Source organism: Calonectris borealis, chromosome 2, assembly GCF_964195595.1.
Source record: "Calonectris borealis chromosome 2, bCalBor7.hap1.2, whole genome shotgun sequence".
NCBI classification, from domain to species: Eukaryota; Metazoa; Chordata; class Aves; order Procellariiformes; family Procellariidae; genus Calonectris; species Calonectris borealis.
Genome location: NC_134313.1, coordinates 20505080 through 20524743, shown reverse-complemented (window position 1 = coordinate 20524743; position 19664 = coordinate 20505080). Strand labels below are relative to the sequence as shown.

Below are 19664 nucleotides of genomic sequence, written 5' to 3'. Positions count from 1 at the left end.
GCCGGAAGGGGCGGGTCCGTCTCCTGGGTGACAGGAGGCCGAGATGGCGGCGCGGGAGGCGGCGGCGCAGCGGCGCGCGCCCGGCTTTGAATGAGGGGCGGCCGGCGAGGGAGGAGGCTGCGGGAGCGGCCGGCTCGGCCCCTGGTCGCCCCGCGCCCCCCGGAGAGCCCTCCCCCGCGGGGCAGGTGAGCGGGGGGGCCGCTTCCGCCTCGGCGCGGCTGGGCAGGGGGCCCAGCCTTGGCGCCTTCCCGCCGCGAGGCCGGCCCTCGCGATTCTCCCTCAGCAGCGCCCCTGCCCCGTTCTCCTCTGTGCTCGGGACGCCCCGGCCCCAGGGCGGCGTGGCCGCCGCCGCACCTGCGCCCCGCCGGCCCTCGCCCAGCGGCGGGCCTGCCCGGCCATCCCTGGGGAGCGAGAGGCCTGCGGCCGCCCCATATCCCTGCCCGGCTGGTCCGGGCCCCTCCTGGGGCGGAGAGGGGGGGACATCTCACGGGCTGGGAAAAACATGAAGTGACTGACGAGTAGGTAGGCAGCGTTTGGGGACCGGGAGGTTTGACACCCTGTGGAAAAGGAGGGGCGGGCGTGGGGGGCACGTCCCGTCAGAGCTGGGGGCGTTAAGCGTTTTTGGTGTTTATAGAGACTCTGTGGGACCGCACTGTGTGGGGTTACCTAGTCCGAAATTTTTCTTTGTTCATGCTGACTGAAAAATTGCATAAAAGTTAACGTGAAAGTTGCTTAGTACACCCTTAAAGACTTAAGAATCTCTAACAGGTCACAGAAAACTTAAGTGCTACCATCTGGCTTCGGTGCTGTCTCTAATAACACTCGAGCCTGGGCTGTTCTGTAGAATAGTGGGGCACTATTTCATGGTCATGAATTCACAATGTAAGAGCCTCAGTTGCACGTCTAATGAAAAATAGTATAGCTTGCTGCTTTGTAGTCCTTCTGAATACTCTAGAAATACGGACATGCCCTGTAGAGATTTCTTTAAGCCATCTTGCACAGCATGTCTTGTAATGTATCTTGATTGTAAATAGCTGGTGCTTGTCGAGAGAGCAGATGTTGCAAGACAATTTTGTGGTAGTAACAGAGAGAGTGTGTTCATTTGTCATCTCTGGCTTTCCATGTAGATACAGATAACTTGAGTCCAGGGTGACTAACAAGGACTGGAACAGAACTGGGGTCTCTCAAACTCCAGTTCTGTGTCTGACAACTTCTCAGGTGTGGCAAAGTCAGTTACACAACTTAGTGCATTATGTCAAATGCATTTTTTGAAAAATGTGAATGAAGTTGTATTGTAGTATCATGGGATTGCATGACTGCAATCTTTATTCTGTATGCTGGTTTTCAGAAGGCAGTAGCATATATAGATAAGGAATTGTCAAAGAATGACTGTGATTAATCAGTGGATGTAAACTTTCTATTTTAACTCATGTTTCCTTGAAAAATATAACTTACTCTAATTCAGAACAGAAAGCTTCGAGAGTTCACATTAACAAGATTGGAATTATATTCAGTTTCTTGGAGAGGAAGGGACGAGATGAGGTGGTATTACTATAGAAGTTTTATGGCTCTAGGAGTAGCACGTTTTAAAAAAAGTTGAAACTCTGTATATCGTGTAACAGAGTGTTGGGTGTCTAGGAATAACTTAGGAATCGCCAGCATGCACCAATTTTTACTGCCTTTAGTTAGAGAGGCAAACATTCCTTCTAGAATTTTGGTAATCTTCTGCAGCTCCTGATAGTCGTGAAATGTCTTCCTGGATCTGAGCACCTTGGATGACTTAGCTCACTCCCATAAGTCATAGGCAGAGTAGTCTTCTCACCCAGCTGCCTCATAACTGCCTAGTTCTGGTGCTTGCACTGAAAGTTGGAGCATTAGTGTTGAAACTACAGTGCCTGTTACGGACATCCCCTGACCACCTACCTATAGTTAGATAGAGGAGATGCCTCCAAATCTTCCCTTCGGATTCCGCTCCTCTCTCTAATGACACAGTAGCATGGCTTCAAGGTTCAGTCATGCTGCCATTTAATCTATCCATTTATCAAACTCGGTGGTAAAGACATTGACCTGGTAAGTTTTTTCCTCCTCCTCCAGTGTTCCCAATATTATGTTTCTAGATAAAGTGATTAAAAAAAACCCCAGCCAAACAAAAAACAAACACGGAAATCAACCAGGAAGAGGAGAGTGGAACCTCCTTATTAGGCTACATGGTTGCTCTCTTTGAAATGCAGGAGATGCTGATTGTGTCTTTCAGTACCTGACTGAATGCTGTTCCTGAATCATTATGTTGCCTTTTTTTAAAATACAGAATGTCTTTGTACATCTTGTAACGTACATGATTTGGAGCAGGGTTTGCGTGCTTGAAAACAAACAGTTTTTTTAACTCTATCTACTAATCTTCATAAGGTTCCATCTGCCTATAAACCTACTTGGGCATCTTCAGATTGATGTGGCCACTTCAGATTGATGTGGCCACTTCAGATTGATGTGGCCACTCTAGTTCTGTAAAATTTCATGCAAAATGAACTTTTAAGAAATCTTATCCTTCCCACTGAAACTTTGGACTAATCATATGGTATTTGCTAGGTTTTTATCAGCTGTTCTAGTGAAAACGTACAGGTTCAGTGGTGCTTTTGTGGAGTTTTGGTGCTGACACATGTAAGCACTCAAGGCTATGTTAGTCTTTCGTACTAGGAAATGGATTTCTCGTTTTGCTTTAGGAGGGTGAGGCTTTTTTTGTGGCTACTCATGTAAATATGTAGATGGTGGGGAACCTTTCAGTTTCAGCTAAGTTATTTTTAGTCTTGATTTAGACGCCATCCTTTGGCCACTTAGCTAGCTGTGTTTAAAGTAAGTTAAAGTCACTGTTTCCAAGACATCTTCATGTATTCATTCCAGAGTCACAGATGAGCTGATGTGAAAGAAAATGTAATCAATTCACAAAGCACTGGTAATTCAAGGCAGAAATTCCATTCCGAAGATGGTGATACCTAAAGAAAACTACACAGTACAAATCAGTCAGCATTGTAGAGGAGCAGAGGAGAGCAGAATGGGTGCTCTATAATACGAGTGTTTTGACATCTTTTTCAATGTCAGTAGCAGATGAGTTCACTAGGAGAAAACAAGTCTCTAAAGCAATTTTAGTGCCACAGAGTGACTTTATTTTAGAATTGGCTCTGTCTCTTGAAATATGGTTTGAGTGGTGTTTGTGTGTGCAATTAGGTATGAAAGAGGAAGTGCTTCTGCAGATGACAACGTGCTCATTGTATAGTGATGGCCAGTGAGAGTCTTGCTTATTGCACCATAGTTGACTAACTCAGCTGGACTATGCGTGCCACGGATGATTTGCTGGCTGGTGTCAGTGAAGTCAGATGTGCCGGGAGTTCTAACATGGCCACTGCTGCAAGCTGAAAGCAATGTAAAAACGTTTCAGTTCAATAAACTTCTGAACTTTCACTCCCTTCACTATATTTCCTTTATGGATCCATAAAATGTTGTCGGGGATAAGTTGCCTCATTCTTCTAATGTGTTTAACATCTTGCTGCTGCTGTGCTTTAGTCCTTTCTGTGGTCATCTCCCATGTGAGCAACTGCTGTGACTTTCTACCAATAGAAGGCAGTATGAGCTAAGCGAGTCAAACTCCAGCTAAATTTGGTGTCTGTTACAAAATTGTTGCATTGACTGCTAGAATTAAATTAATTAGGATTCATGTCCTGATTTGTTATATCTGTTGTAATGGAACTTAAAATTCAGTTGACAGTAAGTCTGGTAAATGTAATACATTAGAAGCGATCTCAATAATGGGAGAAGGAAAGCTATCCCATTTTACAAATGGGAAGCTGAGGCATGAGGGGTGATATGCACAAGGGTGTATCAGGCTGACAGACAACTCTATCAGATTTTCTGAATTCTAGTCCAGTGTTTCACCTTTGCCTCCATCTATTAAGAAATGTTCTAGGATTCTTGCTGGAGCACTGCCACTTTGTATTATGTCTCTGTGCTGTCCTGTATCATAGTTGGCTGCTGATATAATTGTAGTTCCTTTTGGGATTGATTATCAGGGAAAGGCTTAAAAGAAGAAAAGGAAGAGAGAAGGTTGTGGCCCTGCCCTTTATCATTACATTGTTCAGTATTTGTTCCCATTCATGAGATAAGGAAGATATATGGCTGTGCTCCTTTCCAGTGTTTGAGAAAGATGGTCAACAAGAAAAGAATGAACACTTTGTTTCACTTAACAAGTTTAGTGTAATGGTATGACGTGAATTAAGTTTGCAGTGAACTCAGGAAATATTAAGGTTCCATGTAGATTTGTATTCATATAACTGCTTCAGAATATAAAATGATTTCCCTTTGAGAAAATTAATTAACTTCAAAAAAACCCCAAACCCTCAAAACAAAACAACACAACAAAAAAAAATCGGAAAAACCTAAACACAAAAAAAACCCCAAAAGGCACCAAACAAAACCATTAGCTTTTCTTTTTGGGTAGTGCTGTCTGTCCTTAGAGCAACAATGCAAATGCTTCAAGTGCTGTTTCAGACACTGGGGAGAATGCTTGACTTGTCCTAATCTTGAGCCAATAATTGGTTCAAGATTCTATTTTAAACAGCTTTTAGCATATTGCTAAAATTAATGCATATATACTGTTTCATATCTATTGTGATTTAACCTGGCAGGCAGCTAAACACCACACAGCTGCTCGCTCACTCCACCCACCCCACTCCCCCCAGAGGGATGGGGGAGAGAATTGGAAAAAAAGTAAAATTGGTGGATTGAGATAAAGACAGTTTAATAGGACAGAAAAGGAAGGGAAAATAATAATAATGATAGAAGAATATACAGAACAAGCGATGCATAGTGCAGTTGCTCACCACCTGCTGACCAATGCTCAGCCAGTTCCCGAGCAGCGGTCATCCCCTCCCCGGTCAACTCACCCCAATTTATATACTGAGCATGACATCACAGGGTATGGAACATCCCTTTGCCAGATTGGGTCAGCTGTCCTAGCTGTGCTCCCTCCCAGCTTCTCGCTGGCAGGGCATGAAAAAAGTCCTTGACTAGTGTAAGCACTATTTAGCAACAACTGAAACAGTGTGTTATCAACATTATTCTCATACTAAATCCAAAATACAGCACTATACCAGCTACTAGGAAGAAAATTAACTCTATCCCAGCTGAAACCAGGACCAGCAGTATAAAAACTAGATACACTGATGAAAGTACTTTTTAAAGGTGGAGGATTGCTAATATTACTATGGCTAGCTGATAGCATATTATTGCCAAAACTCTGGTTACTCTGACAATCTTTAGTGTACAATGCTTAACTTAATTGGGAAGACTACAATCAAAGTTCAGAGAAGAGGCAGGCAGAACAGTACTTACTGTCTTGAAGGGCCCAGCGTTGCCACAGTTGAAGTGAAATGCAGCTCTAACACAAACAGGTTATGTGATTTTTTGCGTGTGTCTCATCGTAACTCTGAAATTTTTGAATGATACATAGAAAGTGGAGAGGGACAAGTTATCTGGTTGTTACGGGGAATGACGATAGCTATTGAACCCTGCCAAACAGGCATACTGGTGATATTGGAAGTGTAGTCACTCATGTATAGGAATGACCTGGGAAAAAAAAAAATGGATTAACTTCTGGTGGCTAACTCTTGTCAGCAGTGGACTTCACAAGCTTGCAAGCCAGGCTTCTTCTGGATTCTGTTTTTTTAGTTGTTTAACTTTATATTGGGAAGTGAATACAGTATACAATTTGATATGTAAAAAAAAAAAAAAGAGGAGATTAGGTGAAAAACTGGGGTTATATATTATATGCGCATATATATATGTACACATACCTGTGTGAATATATATATGTGACACACTTGAATGTGTTTTGGTTTTAGTTTTACACTTGGCTAATAAACTTCCCAGTCCTTTGAACTTAGGCACAAATAATACCAAGTCTGCAGAAGTTTTTGAGTAACGATTGCTTCCTAAAACAACCTTTTCAATCAATAGTTTGTTTTTTAATTTAGGATCTGTCTTGGCTGTCTAGTGTGGCAGTTAGGTAGGCTAAACAGTGGGGAAAATTACTTTACTCTTTCTAACGTTGGGTACTCTTCTACTCCTTCCCTCCTGCCCCCCAAGCCAATAGAAGAGTGAATTCTGATAGAGAAGAGTGGAGTGAGCTTTTAAACAAGCTTCCTTTCAGAAAAGACGTACCTTTATTCTCATTTCAGCAGTTCACCTGCTCTTCATACCTCAAATCCCAGGTAGATAGCTTCTAGCTGCCTCTTCCTCTTCTAAAAGTAACAATTTCTTTCACCAATTCAGCATTAGTTTGCAATAATTTCTACCTTTAGAATAGAGAACTGTCCATCTAGTTGCTATCCACTGTTTTTTCACTAACTTCCGCTATTTTTGAATCCTTCAAATTCTTGACTGATGTATTCTCCTGTCACCTAGATATTGTCAAAATTGCTTATTCCAGAAGGTAAGGAAGTGCTTCAGCACAATATGAAATTATAGTCCTGTCTTTAAAACTAAAAGCTATATGTGTTGGACAGTGTCTGGTGTTCTTTCTTCTTTGTGGCAAGTTCGAATGTTCCCTATTCCCTTTAGATGAAAACCTCATTTAATACCTACTCGTGTATAAGGTTCTCTACCTTTTTAAGTCTCCCATCAAATGAGATGAAGACAATGCTAGTGTTGAAGTGGAGGTGAATTGTGTCCTATGAGGCCTGTCTCCTGAGCTACAGCTTGGTAGTGTGGTCTGTAATTTGGCGGTTACTTACTGACTTAAGCCTTCCATTTTACAGTAAAAGGACGTGTTTGTTTAATAGCCACCCTGTATGATTTTTCAGTAGCAGAAATTCCTTATCTGGACTGTATGTGAAGCAGTATTACCAGTACTATATTACTATAGTGTGTAATACTAGTTACCTTATCTAGCAAATGAGCACCAATAAAAAATAAATCTAAGCTCCATGAAGCTCACAAATCCCATTATGTACTTTTTAATAAAATCCTCAGGGCAGTATTGGAGCAGCCTACCTAATGATCCACCTTCCTGACTCTTCCTAACTTAAAGCCTGGAATATAAAAAGTGATTTAAATGCCATAGCATATTTGAAATCAAGCTGTCCTTCCATGGAATACTTATGGCCTGAGGAAAATGTCACAGGGCTGCCTTCTCTTCTCACCAGGAGGTACGTTAAACTTACAGCAGAAAATGTTGTTGCAAGTGTAGATGTATATAATGAAAAGCTATCTGTGAAGCCTAACCTCTTCTTCTTTACTCTGAAATGTTCACCTGTAGAAGAGAGAAAAGGGATCTTTGAATTACAGCAGATTATTTTGACTCAGTCTGTACCTATTTGAGGGGATCTGTTTGAATAATGTGGTATACTGAGTATAAATTCTCTAGATTATCAAATTGACACTGAAAAATAGCTGTTAATGTAAGTGGCTTCAGCCAAAGATCAATTTTTTTTTGGCTGCGTTTGCTAGCATGATCTAGTCCGGCATAGGAATATTGCTAGATCTAGGGTTTAACTGGTGCTATAGTGCACACAGGATGAACAGTCTTTCTTTGCTGATGATTTTTCAGTGACACTGGTTCTAAAATAAACAATGTTTGTGCTCATCGTATGTTTCCATCAAAATGGAAACTAAATTTAAATGGCCAATTTTGGGTTTTGACTTAATGACTAAATTTATAATTTGTATATGCAATACTTGCTCAAGCAAGTGTGAGCTTGTTACTGATGATTATTCTGTTCTCCTTGCATTGCTGGTGTTCAGTGCCATTGTTGGTGTCTAAAACAGATCAGCTCTACAGTCACTGCCATTGATTACCCATTCTTCCCTTTTAAAAGTATCTTTAATTGGGACTTTACCTATGATCATGTGCTGTTTCTTTAAAGGCCGTATACGTTAGGAACTTTCATCAGTGAAATGTCCTGACAGTAGGCAGGTAGTGTCTTTGCTCCAGGTACCTCCTCTCTTTTCTTGCATTAATATAGTTTCACAGAATGCTCCTTGCTTATGAGCAACTAAGGAAATTGGCTTTAAGAACTGTGTAAAGAACTCTGTAATATTCTACATCTAACTTTTTTTCTTTTGCAGGAAGGGTTTCTCGCCATGGCCATAACACAGTTTCGACTCTTTAAAATCTGTACTTGCCTGGCAGCAGTGCTTTCTTTCATTAAAAAGTTAATATGCAGGTAAACATGTCTTATTTAATTTGGTTACCTTTTTTTTTTTAATTACTGGTTCTTGCACTTCCTTCCTTCTCCCAACACCCACCCACCACTTTTCCCAGTTCTGATTTTACTGATTGCAAAACAATCAAGACAGATAAAAACTAAGTCAAATTCATTCTTTAATCTGCATATTCCTTCAGAGTTCAAAAGTCTGTGTAGTGCAGTTGTGAGTGTATTTTGTGGTAAGATAGCTCTAATGAGGAATGTTTTCTAAACAGCTATGACAGGGTTTTAAAATTGCCTTTTAAAACTATCCTGTGCCAGACTTGAAGAAAATCTGTTCTCCACATTTCTAGAAATACTTGGCAAGTGATATTTTGGTTTTTTTAAGAGGTTCACTTAATGGCAGCATCCACCCAGTCGTCAGTCAGTAGGCTTTCATTAGAAATGTAAGTGATTCTCATTCTGCTTTGTCAAGAAGCGGTTGGCTGAGACTTCAGATTCTTCTGCCTATTGAAGATTCTTTGGTTTGGAGGACAGTGATTAAAGTTCAAGGGGACTTTTTTTTTTTTTTTAATGAACATGACTTATTTTTGCCTACTTTTGTAAGTCATACTTAGTGTTCTTTTGAGTTGTAGAACCATGAACGCAGCAGTGTAGTACCTAGAAGCATTCAAAACACTCTCAAGAGTTATGGTGATATAATAGTAGAGTTCAACAGGACAGTAGCAGAGTACCCGAGGTAGATCTTCTCAGCACTGTGCTGTCTGAACTACTGTTGCTTCTTGCCACTCTTGCAGAATGTTGTTTTACATAAACAAATAGCTAATCTAGAGAAATGTATTCTCCTTTTGTGTATGATGACTAGTACTTTGCCAGAGAGGTTAAAGCATATGCAGAATATGTGGTAGACAAAAAATAACTGTTTATTTCTTGTTCACCTTTACTTATTCCAAGAATAAGAGGAAGCTCTCAACTGGTTGGTAAATGCACTACAGATCTAGTGGAGCTTTAAAAAGATACATTTTAATGCTGCATACAACTATATAGATGTCAACCTTAGTTCTGTGACTGGAATTCCAAATTAAATTAAGACTACTTGCTCTTCAAGTTCTAAAAGAAGTCAAAACACTGAGTTGATGATAGCTTCTATATTATGTGGATGCTTCATCTCCCTAAGGGTTAAGATAGCAACTCCTTGGGGAAAACATGACTATGAGCCTGAATTTCATTCTCTTGTGTTGTAAGGTTTTAAAATATAGCAAATATCAGCTAGGAATATTTTAATTATTATTGTGATCTTTGAACGTTGTCATTAAGTAAATATCTAGATGGTTTATTTGCAATGCGTTAGTGTTTGTCTTCACTTAAAATTATTTGATATAGTTGCTGAAATGCTTTCAGTGAAACAGTACTCTTTAAGTAGATAGAAGCATGTTTTGAACAGAAACTGTTGACTTGCATAATCTTGTACTACCTCTGTTTAGACTTTGAAGGAAAAAGTGCTTTAGAGGGGCTTTCAAATCAAGCAGCTCGGAAAGTGTTATGTTAGACACAGCTTAACATCTAAGACAAGAAGAAAGATTTCTCAGCTTACAGTAGAAATGGTTGTCTTTGAACAGATGTAGATTGAGTGTTTGCTTCATAAGCACTGACAATCTAAAAATGGTAATTGACTGTATGCAAATAACTGAGTTCATTTGTCCATTTTCGTATTTCAAGCAATAGAGTTGCTTCTCTTCTATTTCCGCTGCAGTTTGAAAAGTAAATTACACTTTGAAATTCTTGTGAACACTGCTTTAAATTTATGATGAAATTCCTTTGTTTAGCAGACTTTTACTGGCAGTAGTTAATGTTAAGGTAGTTTAAGCACTTAATGTTTTAGCCATGACTATTTTCAGTAGTGCTGTTCTCAGACTTCCTTTTTGTTTTTTTTAAACTTAGTGCTCATGTTTTCAGAGCTTGGAGGAATCCTACATTTTTCTTTCAGGTCTGGAAGAGGGCGAAAGTTAAGTGGAGACCAAATAACTTTGCCAACCACAGTGGATTATTCATCTGTTCCTAAACAGGTAATTGCTTAAGTGGTAGGTGACTTATCTATTATCTGGTAGTAGGTGACACTATCTATTATAGTGATTATCTATTATACCAGCCCTACAACAGGATTGGTGTATATCTTAGAAAGATATAGTATTATTATATATGCTTTATAATATTCAGTATATATCTTAGGAAGATGTAAGAAGACAAGGTTTTACTTGCAGATAATATTAACTTGTATATACTTCTATTCAGCCAGAAGTAGAGGACTGGTCTTCATGGGATGAAGATGCACCTACCAGTGTGAAGATTGAAGGTGGCAATGGTAATGTGGCTGCTCAGCAAAATCCTTTGGAACAAATGGAACCTGATTATTTCAAAGATATGACACCAACTATAAGAAAAACTCAAAAAGTAGGTATTGCACTTTGAACTATACTTATGGAGGGTTTTCCTTGCTTTAAAATAGGCTATAAATAAATTGGCAATTTATAGAAAGTGCTTCTGATAAAATTAAACTGTCCTACTGAAATGAGAATAGGTGCTGATGTCTATTCTAACACGTCCAATTAAAAATACTGGCTCTTCGAGATCTTACCAGATGTGATGCTAGTTCATGTTTACATCTTTAGTCTTAATGTTATTGGAAACTTATAAAGAATTTCATAGTCTGAAGGCTCTGGGAAGTATAATGTGAGAACCCTCAAGTCACTTTAATTCTGAAAATGGAACCACTGCACTAAGATACTTGTTCTCATACCTTTCCGTTCCATGTCCTGCTCTACTGAAGTTTGAGGTAGCAGCACTGCTGTTTCAGAAAATGGTTACTTGTTTCACTAAGTTATGCTGGGGAGGCTAGAATTAGGGAGCTGATATTTCAAAATAACTTGCTCTTCAAATACCCATTTTTATTATGGAGACAAGACAGAAGGGCATATCCACAAGAGCATCAACACTGTAAATAAATGCTAATTAAACTTCTGGTAATTGCAAGTTTTGTTTCTATGTGGAAGTCTTCCAGCTGGATGCTTACAGAGCTTTGAGTCAATTGGAAAACCTTTTTCACAACGAAGGCAGTCAAGCACTGGAACAGGTTACCAGAGAGGTTGTGCAGGCTCCACCTCTGAAAGTTTTTAAGACCCAAGTGGATAAGCCCCGAGTACCTTCATCAGCCGCAGAGCTGGTATTGCTTTGAGGAGGAGGTTGGATTACACCTCCTGAGGCCCCTTCCAACCTGAATCTTCCTGGGGTCCTATGAACTGGAGATGATACTGGGGTCAGTTTTCTGTATGTTCAGGATCTGCAGTATTCTTCTAAGGATTTTGATCTCCTAAAATCTGGGGGGCAGAGGAGGACCGGGGGAGAGGTAGATTTCTCCTTTGTATCTGATGACATTTTTTGCCTAATAGATTGAGCTTCAGGTACAGAACAAAACTCAAGAAGAATCCATGCTGTTTGAATACTGTATACTGGGTTTAGTTTAAACGTATCTCTAAGGATGACTGCAGGCACCATAAAGAACGTTCCTGCTCACTTGGCCTTGTAACCATCCTTAAATATGAATTTGTGTTTGTATTTCCACTGAATCTGGGCTCAATAGGAATCCCGAGATCTGAGATGGAATCTACTCGTGTTACCGCTCATATCTACAATGTCTGGAAATGGAACTTCAGTCAAGTAACAGAGTCTGTCGTTGCTAATTAAGATGGTCTAGTCCTGTTTCCTTTCTGGCATTGGTACTAGCATTTTGTACAGCCAGTGGAACTGTGAATCTACCTCTTTTGGAAGCAGCAGAGACTTAAAGTAGGCTAAACGACATAAGTGAGTAAGTTCATATCTTGAGGTCAAGACAAGTAAGGGATACATCGTCTTAGCAACCATGTTAAGTTTTCTAATAAGCCTTTTAGGAGAAGAATTAGTGCATGTTTTTCAGCCAAATCAGTACACAGCTTTACCAGTTGATGTGATAGTGAATTACATTTCAACTATTGAAACTTAAATGGTCTGCACAGTTAGGCTATTGAAGGAGCTAAGAGAGCTTATGTTCTAAAGCAGTATGGCTGTGCAGACAGCGCTATCCTCAAGAGCAGTATCTTACAGTGACCTATCAGGGAAGCAGGATTTCTCCAAGGAATATGTCATGTAATTGGTAGCTTGTATGAGTACTGGGGGATTTGACTATTTGATCTGTAATTCTTTATGCCCTTTCTCTGTCTTGATATAGCCATAGGTTTCCATGTAGCTTAAGAAAAAGTTAGTGGGGGAAGGAGGGAGTTCTTGTGTCTTTTGCATTTAGCTTCTCTCACTTACCAGATCATTTGGCTGTACAGCTTCCGGAACTTGAGCAGGTTTGAAGCACAGTGCAGTGTCGTGTAGCTGTACCTTCACAGGCACAGAGTTCTGTGATCACCAAGGAATCTGTGCAGTGCTTTGACTTACCACTTTTTGTTCCTTTTTTTGAATATTTTCAGATAGTTATTAAAAAACGAGAGCCTTTAAATTTTGGGATTCCAGAGGGAAATGCAGGATTCTCTAGCAGATTAGCAGCTACACAAGATATTCCTTTTATTCACCAGTCTGTAAGTATGCGCTAAGTATTGATCTTTAATTTAAGAGTTATCTGTAAGAGAAGGAATAGTCTGCCTAAGGTCTGCATTGTGGGGAGCAAGAGGAATAGTTGTGGAATAATGTAAATCATTTTAAAATTGAGTATTGGGTTCAAAGCAATGAAGTAGTTAATCTAATTTTAACTAATTTATTCTACTGAGAAACTTAACAGATCAGTGACAAAAAGGTAAGAAGCTTCCAAACACTTGTATACTTGCAAATCTTCTAAAGCAATGGACTATATGTTTTTTTGGACTCTACACAGTAAGTTCCTAGCAAAAGAGTAGAAGGTGCTTTTTTTTTTCCTTGAAAGCCTCTCAGCTACCTTTGCTTTATTATCTTTGACCCATTTTTACCTTTCTGCTTCTCCATTCCTTTCTGTAGGGATTGTATTCTAACAGTCTGCTAATTTTTGCTCTTTGCCTTTGAAAAAATATTCTAGTTACCTAACAGCCTGGCTGTTTAGAGGGAGATGCTCTGTCTCTCTTCCCCTTTGCCTTCTTTAACAGTGCTTCTGCTTTGATTAACATAGTGCTCAAAAGGGTCTAGGCAGAAAGCAGTACAGAGTGCTCATACCACTTCCTTAGACTGTCCATAATAAAAATAATTCAGGAAAGGACTTCTAGTGAGTAAAAGCAGTACTCAAGTGATATATTGGACACACAAACATATGGATGCACATGTTGGTTTGTCCATGCAATTTCCAGAAATCTTTTACACTATCTACTCAATTCATCTGCTCAACTTATCTTCTCCTTCCTAAAAGTGCATTCCAGTACTTCCTTCCTTCCTTTGTTACCCACCAATAGAATCCAAAAAACCTCCAACAATTAACTGGAAAAAATCAGTATTAGAGCAGGGGAAAACGCATAGACAATAAGCTGAGAAGTACTGTCATAGGTCAAATATTTCTGGAAGTCTGAAGCATCAAGGTTAAAAATAAGTGTTTTATATAATTTTTGCATGTGCTTAGAGCTTCTCTTCTTTTGTTTCAGCCTGAACTGGGAGACTTGGATACTTGGCAAGAAAATACTAATGCCTGGGAAGAAGAGGAAGATGCTGCCTGGCAGGCAGAAGAAGTTCTTAGGTAACTGAAAATAATGTAACACCATGTAAACTTTTACATGTGAAAGAATCAAATACATGTAACACCTTTCTGATGAGTGCTAAGATTTGTTAAACAATTCTTAAGACAAATTATTTTTATGCATCTAATGTCTATGTAACTGGTACTTGGCAGAATACATTTTGGATCTAATCAGTTTGGTAGATGAGATAGTGGAGGAAATCTGAGAATCACTGGGACATTGGAACACAGTAACCCCCCTCCAAAAAACCAACAACGCCCCCCCAATCCCAACAATTTATTATGTACAAATAACATGTTTCAACTTGATTAAGTAAAATACCACTGAATGTCCGTATAAAAAGGATCATAGTCATATGCTGTAAAGTAAAAATAGTTCAGGATGGAAGGTGAAGTTACAAGTCTGTTATTGGAATTCCTGTAGGAGCTATGCTTTTCTAGCTAACTTAACTAAACTAGCCGATAAGGCTTGAATGTAAAATCAGTGTCTTGCACAAAGTTAGTGTGAATACTTCATCTGTTCCATTTGTGTTCTTTTTTTTCCCTCTTAAGAACACGCTGAAGGAGTACGAAGGGTAAAGAGATGCAGGTTGAGTTTAAACTAATCACACGCAATGATTTGAATGGCAGTGACTTATGTTAACCTGTTTCATTTCAAGGTTTTATCAAACTTTAATTGATTGCTACATCATCAGATAACCTGTCTCAGATGGTTCCAGCTTCCTAAACTGCTCTCATTCTACTCAGAAAATCACAAATACATGGCTTCAGTAGAACAATAGGGACTATGAAATAAGAACAAGATATATTAAAAAATCTTTAGAGGAAAAAAAGGTATTTTTTCAAAAAAAGAATTCTGGTGAACTATTTATTGTAATATTTGGGAAAATGTACTTTTTTCAACCAGTAGAGTAAGACAAGAGGGAAGTCACCAGCACGGTTTTGGTGCATTAATGATAGATAATAAATTCAACCGATTCTAATTCTATCAGTCTTGCTCTGCAGCAGGTTAACATGTGAGAATAGAGTTGTACTGCAAATATTTTTGTAAACTTAGTCAGATACCTCTATGTGTACATTCTGATCAATATCTTGGTGGGGTTTTTTTGTTTTGTTTTTAACTTCAGTACTGAAACTGTTTCAGGTCTTGTCTTTCACTGATGCATCACATACGTACAAGCTTTGTGATACGAATAATGTGCCTTTGGGCTGTTTTTGTTCCAAGGATAGTACCTTTTCCCATAAAGAATATTAATAGGCTCAGTAAGATCTTTAATCTCTAAAATGCAATCTACCGGGACTTAATCTGTGATGCACAAAGAAAATGAAAGAATGAAAAATATTGCTTTTTTTGAACTGAGAAATGAAAGAACTATTTTTGCCAGCTTCAGAGGCTTCACTGTATTTTACTTAACCCTTACCACATTCCTTTACAGATGTTTTTAGGACTATGGAAAGAAGTACTCCAACTTTCTGACGCAGGGACTTGTCTTATACAAATTAGCTACTGAAAGTAATCTGGTGGGTGCATATGCCAGCTTATTTCTGGAGTGTAAAATGTGTGTAGTGGATATTTCCAGGCTGGTCAAAGGTATATTGTCCACCAATTGTCAGATTCATGCTCTAGAATACTTAGTAAGAGATATCTCTTACATGGGGATAGCAGTGGGATTTTCCCACAAAGTTTGTCATCTTATTTGGTTGAAGCTGTTCTAAAGATTTCAGCCTGGCATCTTTACTATTGAAAGGCTTCAGCTCAAGTGGTTAATTTTCATAGAATTCCTCCCTGGCCCCACTAAAAAGTATCAAACTTCACTTGTTTTAGAAGGGATGTGTATGTGTCCAAATATTTCAAGTAAATAGAAGGACCATGATCAGAACTGTAACTGTCTGTATTACATGCTGCTTGGCAGCAATGAATGGCCACCTCAGTACAACTGATCATTGTGTAAGTATTATCCCAGCTGTGTGAAGTAAAACCTTTGTTTTATTCATGACACATCAAATTACAATGTTTTTCTGTAATTGAGGAAAGTGCTGGCTGATTTTTAGCAAGATTCATAGGAAATACCTTCTGGGTTTACAGTTTCTCTTGCAGTAGACATCTGTGGTGTAATTAACATTTGACATTTAACATAAAACTTAAGTATAGTACTCAACAGGCCTGGCTCTGTTTTCAACAGACTGTAGTGAGGAAGTGATTTGGAGTCTCTTCTTAACGCTAGAAGACTGCATCTTGGTCTACAAAATGATCTGAAGATTTCAGACTGCTAAATGGGGCAAAGTCACCATAACCCTCCAGGGTGTTAATGCTGACTGAGCTCCAGCAGTGCTTATTGAGAATGAAATAAGTGTGCAGAAAAAGTAAGGATCTCCCTTCTCTAGCTGTGTCTGGGTACCTGTTGGAGCTCAGTTAGTATTCAGAAGTGCCTTAGACTGGAATAATTTTTGTGTAGTAATGGACTGCTGATCGATGGTGCAAAAATGGGTTGTGGCCTACTAAATAGCAGAGAAGACTATCCTGTGGCCTTCTCTCTGGTGACTTAATGTGTATGCCTAACAGTTGAAATAAGCAAATAAGGTCAAATGCTTCCTGGAATCAAAGCATGCTTGAAAGACACTGCTGAGGAGTAGGCTATTAGTGCCTGAGAAGTTCCTGCAGTCTGTTTTTTTTCCAACTCCCCAGCAGGTTCTGGGCTGGGATGCACTGAAATTTTCCAGTCAGTGATGAATCAGTGTTGTGAACGATAAACTGGATTTTCAGATAATTGAAGTTAGTTAGAACTCAGTTTCTGCTGCAATTTGTAGATACCTGTTTGGACCTTTAGACTTTCTAATACCAATGAAGTTTTTTTGCCAGTGGGAACAGTTAAGCTAAATGCTGGTGCATTTTTAATTGTGTTGAAGTGAAAGACCAAATAGTATGAAATCACTCTTGTTACAGTTATTCAGTATGTATACAGTAAATAAAAAATATGCTGGAATAAGAACGTCTGCTAACAGTGTTCTAATTATAATTAGTGTTCTGCTAACCAATGAGAAAGTTTTAAGTTTTTTTGGACATAACTTGTGTTAGGAATGCAAAGCAAGGTTGACATCAGGAATGAATACTTTCCTGCTGTAAACAGTTTACATCATTCCGTCCAAACTCGACTGAACTCCTTGCTTTGGAACCCAGAAAAAGTGAGTCAGATATGGCTGAAGTTCATCATAGGCTCTTCCTTTATTGAGAAATTAAACCTTCCTGAGCCTGAAAGGTAGTAACTTTATGTTGAAAACATGCAGGAAGTTTGGAATAGAGATCAATGTTTTAAATAATGACCAAGTAAAAGAGCAGTGGAAAGGTAATCACTTTGTGGTAAGCTACTTGTTTGTATTTTTTTGGTGATTTCAGTTCCTCTATCTGAGGTGATGTGAAGGTCTCTTCTCGTTTGGGCATAACTGCAGTCCAGTAAAATGACTCAGCCAGTAGAGGGCATGGAAACCACTTCTCTGTGCAGAGGAGTTCTGTGTCCTGCGGTTTATAAGGGGGAAAAGAAACATGATCTGCTCTGACTTTCCTTACTTCAGAATTGTAAATGAATAGCAGCATTGCTTAACACCTCTTGTGGCTTTTTGGAACTCTACTGTCTCTAAATGCTGGCTGGTGTGCATATAGCTTTTTCCCTTCTGCATCAGTTCAGAGGTGTGGGGAGTATAAGAAAATCTGCTACTGTGAAGTGGCAAATATTATTACTCTGCATATGCTAGACTGACAGCACTGTCAACTATCTGGCTTTCTGATGGAATGTAGAGTAGCGGGTCATGACCTCAAAAAAAAGTTTGGGCTTCCATTAACTTGGGAGGTAGATCCTGATGTGAGTGACTAATTGCATTCTTCCATGTCAGAAGATAATACGTCGTCTTTGTACTTCAAATATTTCTAAGTTTTGTGTGCCTGGTTTGTCCGTAGTTGGAATCTACCAGAGAAGGTTGCTTCAGGTGATGATAGTTTTTAATTCTGTATGTTTTACATACTTAAGTGGGTGTGCATAGGTAATTTAGATACATTGAAAGTTAACTTATTACTGCCTTGTCATTTAGAATTCTTTATTCTCTTTTAATAAGCAATTCCTTATTCTTACTGAACCTGTGTTAAATTTCACCTTTTCAAGTTAATGAAGCTTCATTTTTATTTTTAATGTCCTCTTGCAAGCACCTTAGCAAGTTTTTCATATCTAATAAACTGAATCCAAAGCGGGAGTGACCTCCTTACGCCATTCTATTACTGCTTAATGCAATACAGGAGAGAGCTGCAATGTGCCACTTGCAGTGTGGATCCTTGTTGCCCGTGTGCCACTCAGTGATGTGTTCTAGCTGAAGTGGGGGAATAAAATGAGTGGATTTTTGTGTTGTTTTTTTCCTTCGCTGTAGTCAGCTATGTATTTGTTGAAATTGGAAACCTATTTCTGTAGACAGATTCTTTGAACTAGCAGATAGTGATGTCTGGGGTTTTATAGCAGTGGTAAGAAATAATGCTAAAAGGATACACAACTGAAGGCTTTTTAGTTATTTTTTTATTTCCTTAAAGACTATTGTTGATATTTGTACTGAACAATAGAGTACAACACAGATCCTGAACACACGAAAGGGAATATTAGAAGTTACCATCTCATCTGATCATGAGGAAAATGTTTGTAGTACTTGCATTACAAAGAGGATAACTGCTGATGCCTCTGCTGAGGGAAAGGGGGGACACAAGTCTGTGTTCTTAGACAAGTCGAACTGTTTTGGTCTGAATTTGAAAAGGCGGGTAATCTTGCTACTCAAAGCATTAGATAGTGGTTTTTTTTGTTTGTTTTTTTTTTCCTAAATAGCTCTAGGCCTTCTAACTGTCGTACACTCTCACTGATTCACTTACTCTGAATCTTAGAGAATTGAGTGACTTTTAGATTGTAAAATATTTGAACAAATATTGCTGCCTAAGACTAGATTAATCTGAAAAAAGGACTTCAGCACAATAAATGACTAACTGTTCTGAACCTAACTACAGTAGACTGAAGCTCTATTTTTGTTCGTTATAATAACCTATTTATTGACAGGTACTTAAAGTATGACTATATTGAAAATTGGATTCCTGTTATTTAGCAATTCATGTTTTTTTTAATTACAGACAACAGAAGATAGCAGAAAGGGAAAAAAGAGCGGCAGAACAACAACGAAAGAAAATGGAGAAAGAGGCCCAAAGGCTAATGAAAAAGGAACAAAACAAAATTGGTGTAAAACTGTCCTAACAGAAACTAGGCATCAATGGCAGTGCCAGTGAAAAAGAGAATTTCAGCTCTACAACGTACACATTGGTATTGATTTAAGTATTTCTAGGACTTCAACACACTGCTTGGTTTTAATGCATTCTTCGGGTCATCTTGGAAGCCAGGATTCTCCCAAAATATCTTGAACTACTAGTAGGTGGTTCTTCAAGGAGAAAAACCCCACAGAAAATCATGCCTTGATGGAATCATGTTTCCTGCAATAGTTCTATTCCAGCACCCTTCTTTGCAGCAAAAGTGATTGAGCAAGGATGTTGATTGAAAGACACTTTTAATGAACAGCTCAAGCCTAGAGAAAAGAATGTAAATATTCAGTGGTGGGAAATCTACTGTATTGTTTGTGCTTACCTGAAACATGTAATTAAACAGTTTTAAAGAACCCTTTGCTTCCTGCCTGATAAAGAATGTCTGCTTTTGCCTTTCTATAAA

The 19664-nt window shown here is 38.9% G+C and overlaps 1 protein-coding gene across 4 annotated transcripts; it reads left to right on the top strand.

Moving 5' to 3' along the window:
• The first annotated feature begins 8 nt into the window (after positions 1-8).
• Positions 9-19615, top strand: EBAG9 (estrogen receptor binding site associated antigen 9). 4 transcript variants are annotated; one of them, XR_012672275.1, is made up of 9 exons: positions 40-185; positions 7021-7196; positions 8116-8213; positions 10183-10261; positions 10488-10646; positions 12704-12811; positions 13835-13926; positions 15363-15447; positions 19079-19167. XR_012672275.1 is itself a non-coding variant. In XM_075141267.1 (8 exons), exons 4-8 carry the CDS (start codon positions 10142-10144, stop codon positions 19197-19199), a joined length of 600 nt encoding a protein of 199 aa, XP_074997368.1. In that variant the 5' UTR covers positions 9-185; positions 7021-7196; positions 8116-8213; positions 10137-10141; the 3' UTR covers positions 19200-19615. The 4 variants fall into 4 exon arrangements, 3 of the variants coding, with proteins under 3 accessions (XP_074997368.1, XP_074997365.1, XP_074997367.1); XM_075141267.1 differs by lacking the exon at positions 15363-15447 and having other exon boundaries at positions 9-185; positions 10137-10261; positions 19079-19615; XM_075141264.1 differs by lacking the exon at positions 15363-15447 and having other exon boundaries at positions 14-185; positions 19079-19615.
• The last annotated feature ends 49 nt before the right edge of the window (positions 19616-19664 follow it).